Raw genomic sequence first — 7,678 nt, 5'->3', positions numbered from 1 at the left:
ATTAAAATTTAAAAACATTATAAGAATTTAAATAAATCGTAAAAGGTTTATCGTGGCTCAGTGAAAGAATATTAATTATTTATAATGGAAAGTGAAAATAAACTTATAACAGCTAGCATATCAAAATGGAAAGAAAAAAAAAAAAAAGAAAAACCACAAAATATTTTGTAGGTTCATATGTAATAAATAATTTTCTTAACATAAACAAAGTCAGATATTTACCAAAAAGTAAATTGTTATGTCTACTGACCAGTGCATTTTTCAGAAGCATTTTTCAACCACATTAATCAACTGGAACACACGACTGGCACTTAAAAAGTTAAAACCCACCATTCACGGCCAAGACCAAGGTTCATCGATTCTCAGAGTCTCTTTCAAATTTTCTTGGGTCTCTTTTTCTGCTTAATTTGTTGAAATTAAGATCATCATCACCAAAACTAATAATGTAATATGTCTCCTTAAAATACATAGTTTGCATTTTAAGAGAAACTAAAATGCCTAATCAACATGCCGTGTTAAAAAATCTAAAACGGATTCAATTAACATAAAATAAATTAAAGTAATTGAAATCAAGAAATTCAAGCTAAATTAAAGTTAAAAAGAAAGTCTAATATTATACAAATTATGTTTTAACTCAAAATACATTGAAAGATTAAAAAAAAAAAAAAAAGGCACAAAAATAACTTGTGATTAGCTATTTACCAAACAACTTTCTTAACAGAAACACGGTCGGATATTCACCAAATATAAATTTTATGCCTATTTCCCAATACATTTTGCAGAAACCTAAATTTTATAAGATGAAGAATAAAATCTTTTAATGACGTTTTAATTTCCAAACAATAGATCAACTGGACGTTTGGTTAAAGTACTCAATGTGATCATGCCATGGAAGTCGTGATTGGCAGTGGAAACCCGCCAAGACCGTTAATGTTCATCAATTGTCCAAGTCAACTGATCTCAAATTTTCCTCGGTCTTTTATCTTCTAGGCTGAAATTGACACCAACCCATCGTAAAATGAACCTAGCTATCATAAAATGAAGTCTCATTTTTCAACCACATCAATGATCAACGAAGGCATGACTGGGACTTAAAAGTTAAAACCCACCATTCACGGCCAAGGTTCATCGATTCTCAGTCTCTCTTTCAAATTTTCTTGGGTCTCTGTTTCTGCTTAATTCGTTGAAATTAAGATCATCATCACCAACATAAAGATCCCGTGTATATATATATATATATATGCATGTATATCTAATATAATATGCCTCCTTAAAATACATAGTTTGCGTTTTAATAGAAGCTAAAATGCCTAATCAACATGCCATTTTAAAAATTCTAAAAAAGATTCAATTCGCATAAAATAAAATAAAGTAATTGAAATCAATAAATTCAAGCTAAATTAAAGTTAAAAAGAAAGCCTAATATTATACAAATTATGCTTTAACGCAAAATACATTGAAAAGAAAAAAAAAGAGAAAAAAGCACAAAGATAACTTTTAATATTAGCTATTTACCAAACAACTTTCTTAACATAAACACGTTGGATATTTACCAAATATAAATTTTATGCCTATTTCCCAATACATTTTGCAGCAACCTAAATTTTATAAGATGAAGAATAAAATCTTTTAATGAAATTAATTGCCAAACAATAGATCAACTGGAAGTTTGCACTTATATTTGGAAATAAGATGGGATGAGATAAAATAAGATCAGCTAAAAATTTTGTGTCTCGGCCCCAATGTGATCAGCATCCATTACTCAATGTGATCATGCCATGGAAGTCGTTATAGGCAGTGGAAACCCGTCAAGACCGTTAATGTTCATTAATTGTCCAAGTCAATTGATCTCAAATTTTCTTCAGTCTTTTAATTTTATCTTCTAGGCTGAAATTGACACCAACCCATGAAGCTGGCCTGATTCCCACGTACTAATGTTGATGTTTGTTAATAAATTGTTGATAGTTTGGAAAGCAAGCAGGGAGCCTCTTAATTTCATATATCTCTAGCCTATTGGTGCTAGCTCTTCTCATAATTCTCCAAGTGATCTCCAAATTACTAGCGAGCATTTCCTTAAACAAGTGTTTTTTTTCAAGTGTCCAATGGTTCCCCTAAGCACTCAAAGAGCCTCATCATCAGTACCACCGTCTTCTTCCACTTCTCCAAGACCTCAATGGACATATGATGTTTTCCTCAATTTCCATGGCGAAGACACCGGCAAGAGTTTTACAGACCATTTATACACTGCTTTGGAAAAGAAAGGCATTATTGCCTTTAAAGACGACGAGAAACTTGAGCGAGGAAAGTATATTTCTCTAGAGCTCTTGAAAGCAATACGTGAATCCATGTACGCCATCCCCATTATCTCAAAAAACTATGCTTCCTCAAGATGGTGCTTGATTGAACTTGCCCAAATTGTTGAATGCATGAGAGAGACGGGTTTGACAGTTTTGCCTGTTTTCTACCATGTTGATCCCTCTGAGGTACGAAACCAGACTGGGGCTTTTGCAGAAGCTTTTGCTAGGCATGAAGAAGACCCTAATATTGATATGGAGAAGATGCAAACGTGGAGAGTTGCTTTGAAAGAAGTGGGCAACATATCTGGATGGCATTTTCATCTTAGGTAACATTTTTTTTTCTTTTTTTCTCATAGCAAGAGCATGGATAAGCTGGAAATTATAATGTTTTCTCAAATTTGTATCCCACAAAATTGGATTCTGGCCGATTATACGTATCAATCAAATTTAATTGAATCCATATAAATACACATGTTAGACTCTTGTCGAGTTAGCGGGTTATGATAAAAATTATAAATCCTAGATGTGAAATCTAATCCTTTAATTAAATAAATTAAACATTTGATCCTTATCTATTACTTTTGTGTTTGATTAAATAAACTCACAAATTGGTGTGCTTGATTATTAAATAAATTCATAAATTGTAAAATTATTTTTATTGTACATTAGATTATAAAGAAAATTTTTATGTTATACTCGTGATTATTTGCAAAATATGTAAATTTTAGTTAGGGACCTACCTAGACTTGCCCTACCCCTACCTAAATCGTCTGATCTGCTGGTCACCATGTGAGCAACCTACTCGCCCAACAAGTGGGTGAGTATTCCCCCTCCCAGTAATAACCTATTCACTAGCTTCATACTATAAATTAAAAGAAAAACTAGACAGACATTTAAGCCAATGATGCACCCTCTGTTTCTTTTGTCTGCATAGCTTGTTTCTTCTCATTTTTATCTCCATCACCTTCTCTCTCACACGTGGGACTCTCATGTGTAAAGAAAACTCTCTTTGGATTCTTTGTTTTTTTATATTTGTTGAATATTTGATGATCTATTTAATGTTTCTTAATCAAGATCTATTTGGTTGCTTTTGGTTGTGGATGACCACAATTTTAGGGAAACGATTAGGGAGATCTGCCTGCCCATTCAACTAGTGCTTGCCCTATAATATTACTCGTTTCTTCTTCGACCATTGGCCATTTAGCTATTGCCATCACCAATTTTCCCCCTTGGTTGGATTTTTTTAAAATATTTATATTTGCCTGACTGTTAATTGTATCATCACTCATAGTTCCTCCTCTCTAGGGACTGACTACCCTCTTAATTTGCATCCATATCTATTCCTCTAAAAGTCAGCATTCTGTGGCTTCCTTGATCCTCAAAGTTACAACTTCCTGGCTTTACTATATGCATCGGTTACTTTTGACTACATATCATTACATTGCTCCCTAAGCCGATTCCCTTGTACTTTACTATCAATTATATGAAACTACATCATGCCTTGTCCCTTTGGATTTGGAATCAATAGCAACTCCCAGATCATCAATGTACCAAGAAACCTTATCCCTTATCAAAACCTACAATTGATCTCTTGCGGATTCTAATTTAGAAACAACACCCAAACTCTCCCAAATCAACTAGCAGGGCTCCCTAATTTTCACCAAAAAACAATGGAAATGTAAGGGTCAAACGTTGAACATTATTATGATATTGTATTGTAGATATGAGAACGGTACCCTAATTTTATTAATAACTCTTATTTATGACAGAGTAATACCTTATACAAAGGCTATCACTATCTCATAATAATTAATTATCTTATCATTTTTCCCAAGTATGAATCAACAATTGTCCAAGAAATCATTAAAAGGATACTTCAAGGATTGAGTCGTAACTTTTCAACTCTTTCCAAGGACCTTGTTGGAATAGAATCCCGTGTGGAGGAAATGATGAACATACTTGGTATTGATTGGATGATGTTCGCTTTATAGGAATTCATGGTATGGGTGGAGTGGGTAAAACAACTTTGGCAGAAGTCGTTTATGATAGAATATCTTACCAATTTGAAGCTAGCAGCTTTATTGTTTGTATTAGAGAAGAAACTACAAATCGTGGTTTAGTTTCTTTACAAAAACAACTTCTTTCTAAGATCTTCATGGAAAGGGAAATAAATATATGGGACGATCGTGAGGGAATGAATATGATACGGAATAGGCTATGTAATAAAAAAAATTTTTTAGTCCTTGATGATGTGGACAAAGAACAACATCTAACAGCATTAGCAGGGAGCCATGATTGGTTTGGTCCAGGGAGTAGAATCATTTTAACAAGTAGAGATAGCCATTTGTTGAGAAGACATGGAGCGAATAATATCTATAAGGTTAATGAGTTGAATAATGATGAAGCGTTGAAGCTCTTTAGTTTGGCAGCTTTCAAGAAACCCCATCCTGAAGAAAATTATGTGGATTTATCCAAAGGCTTTGTGAAATATGCTCAAGGCCTTCCTTTAGCTCTAAAGGTTTTAGGGTCCTCCTTGTTTGGTAGAGGAACAAATGCCTGGAAAGGTGCTTGGGATCAACTGAAAGCAAATCCTAATAAAGGAATTTTAGATATACTTCAAGTAGGTTTTGATAGATTGGAGGATTTGCAAAAGAAATTGTTTTTAGATATTGCTTGTTTTTTCACAGGAGAGGTCTTAGATAGCATTTTAATGGATATATTAGAAAGTTTTGGTTACTACCCATACCTCAATATTGATATTCTCATGGAGAAATGTTTTATAACCATCTCATCTAAAAAGTTGAGGATGCATGATTTGCTACAAAAAATGGGGTCAAGAAATAATTTATGATGAATCCCCCGAAGAGCCTGGTCGGCGTAGTAGATTGTGGCATTGTGAGGATGTCATTCACGTGTTGAAGAACAATTCTGTAAGTGGATCTATCCAGAGATATACTTATAGTGTATTTTCATTCTAATTCTTAAGTTTTTTTGCAATTATTTCTCACACAATTTTATTGTTTTTTATTTTTAGGGAACTGAAGTGATTGAAGGCATAGTGCTAAACTTAACTAATCAAAAAGAACAGGAACGATTCAGTGTTAAAGCCTTCTCAAAGATGAAGAAATTGAGAATTCTTAAAATTCGCAACACAAGTATTGTCAACAGTTTTTATAATCTCTGTGATAAGTTACTGAATCTGCATTGGCACAGTAACCCTTTAAGATCCATACCAACACATAGGTTACGGGTTCTAGAATGGTCTAAATATCCTTCAAAATCCTTGTCAAACAGCTTTCGAGCAGACAATCTTATTGAACTTAGATTTCCATGCAGTCACATCAAGCAACTGTGGAAGGGAATTAGTGTAAGGTGTTTTCTTCTTGTTCTTCTTAATGTTCTTCTTTTTACTAATAGTACTAAGCTTGTTAATGCTTTTTTTTTTCAATATTTATTGTTTTATTTCAGAGTTTAGGGAGTTTGAAACGCTTTGATCTTAGCGGCTCTCAAAACTTGTTGGAGACACCAAACCTCACGGGAGTCCCAAATCTTGAGACACTAGACCTTGAAGGTTGTACAAGTTTATCTAAGGTCCACAAATTCATTGGTGTTCTCAAACGGCTTAGACGATTGAATCTACATGCTTGCAAACGCCTTAAAAGCTTTCCAAATGAGATTAGGTTGGACATTTTTATCTTTCTGATTGTTCAAGATTTGAGAAGTTTCCAGACATTGTGGGAAACATGACTTCATTGAGGTTACTTTATTTGAATGGTACTGCCATAAAAGAACTACCCCTATCATTTAAGAATTTACTTGGACTTTCCATATTGTCTTTACATAATTGCGAAAAGCTCTCAATTTTCCCGAGCGTTATTTGTGGTTTGTCATCTCTTAAAATTCTGGATGTATCTGATTGCATAGCACTTGGCGGAATTCAAGACATGAATGGTGAGGGGTATCTAGAACAATTGTATACAGGTGGAACTGCTACCAAATTCACTAAGTTTTTCGCAGTGCCAGAGTTTTGTTCAAATGCATGCTCTACGCAAGAAATGTTTATGACCAATGATGACTCTATTAGGGCCTTCTATATTGGTTATGATGACAAAGTCTACTACATTAGAAGCTTGAATGAAGAAAGTAATTTGGAAACAAAAAGATATGACATTGTAAGTCTCTTTCTCTTCATAAGATGTTTTGTGGAAGTGGTTATTTAATATATATATATATATAAACACACACACTCCAATTAACATCTTTCTATTTTTTGTTTTTACTTCTCATGCAGGAAAATAATTGTTTTAATTCCAAGGTAATTTGTTCCTCTTCCTTGGGAGCTGAAATTCCAGAGTGGTTCAACATTAGAAGTTTTGGTTCTCATGTAACACTTCAAATCTATCCAGACTTGGATAATAACATGAGTAAGTGGGCGGGATATCTTCATTTTACTACTTATGAAGTTGATGAGCTTGGGAATACAAATCCAAGGATTTTCAAGGGCAGTTATCCTGATCACCAGTTTGTTGAGTTTGTTTATCATTTTGAGACTAACGAAGGTCCTCTAAAGGAACCCTTAGTCCTTCGTGCCCCTGTAGACCCTTCTATAGGGCCATTTGGGTTTGGGGTGTTTGTACCAGCCAAGTGGTTTTCGGAGCAATCCAATAATTTGGATGGATGGAGCTACATTGGAGCATCAATTAAAACGTGTAGCTCGAACGTGAAGGTGAAAGAGTGCGGGGTGCGCCTTATATGTCAACATCCTAATTCTGAATCTTTTAATACCATTATTCCTTATGGTTTAGATTTAGAAATAAAGCATCATCTTTCTTGTTCTTTTGAAATGGGTAGTCATATTGTTGTACCTATTCGTTTCTAGGTAATCAAAATAAGGCATAGTAAGGGAAATAAAATATGTGAGGTGGGTCATTACTCCAGGCCAAGTTGTTTAAATGGATGCAATTTATGTATATATTGAGACTTCATCAATTATTAATGCTAGGGATTGGACAAGACGTTTGAGAATGCAGAAGTGTGAGATTGCGGTGCTCTAGAATGCAGAAGTGTGAGATTACGGTGCTCTATACCATGCATCACATTAATTATGAGATAGAACTCTTCATTCAGGCTGTACAAAAGAAATTAGCTAAGCAATTCCAGATTTAATTCAGATAAAATTTCCCTTGGGTTAACATCGACAGACCTTAGTAGTGTTCCTTTTCATTTTTTTCCACAAATTTCTAATATTACAATATCGACCGCACTCCTAAATATATATATATGTGTGTGTGTGTGCGCGCGCGCGCGCGAGCGCGTGTGTATGTGTGTGTGTAAAAAAGTTTATAATTTATTTCTAATATTACGTAAAGAAGCAAAGTTTT

At 34.0% G+C, this 7,678-nt stretch overlaps 1 protein-coding gene across 9 annotated transcripts; it reads left to right on the top strand.

The window, feature by feature from the left end:
• The first annotated feature begins 1,923 nt into the window (after positions 1–1,923).
• Positions 1,924–7,326, top strand: LOC122317437 (TMV resistance protein N-like). Of its 9 annotated transcripts, XR_006244469.1 has the most exons (4): positions 4,957–5,227; positions 5,332–5,664; positions 5,766–6,469; positions 6,589–7,326. XR_006244469.1 is itself a non-coding variant. In XM_043134538.1 (3 exons), the coding sequence occupies exons 2-3, from the start codon at positions 6,041–6,043 to the stop codon at positions 7,174–7,176; spliced, it is 1,017 nt and encodes a 338-aa protein (XP_042990472.1). In that variant the 5' UTR covers positions 1,924–2,623; positions 5,766–6,040; the 3' UTR covers positions 7,177–7,326. The 9 variants fall into 9 exon arrangements, 7 of the variants coding, with proteins under 7 accessions (XP_042990472.1, XP_042990476.1, XP_042990477.1 ...); XM_043134538.1 differs by lacking the exons at positions 4,957–5,227; positions 5,332–5,664 and adding an exon at positions 1,924–2,623; XM_043134544.1 differs by lacking the exon at positions 6,589–7,326 and having other exon boundaries at positions 5,332–5,669; positions 5,766–6,311.
• The last annotated feature ends 352 nt before the right edge of the window (positions 7,327–7,678 follow it).

The sequence above is a fragment of the Carya illinoinensis genome, chromosome 7 (assembly GCF_018687715.1).
Source record: "Carya illinoinensis cultivar Pawnee chromosome 7, C.illinoinensisPawnee_v1, whole genome shotgun sequence".
Taxonomy (NCBI): domain Eukaryota; kingdom Viridiplantae; phylum Streptophyta; class Magnoliopsida; order Fagales; family Juglandaceae; genus Carya; species Carya illinoinensis.
Note: the sequence above shows the minus strand (reverse complement) of the source record. Positions and strands in the feature narration are given on the sequence as shown.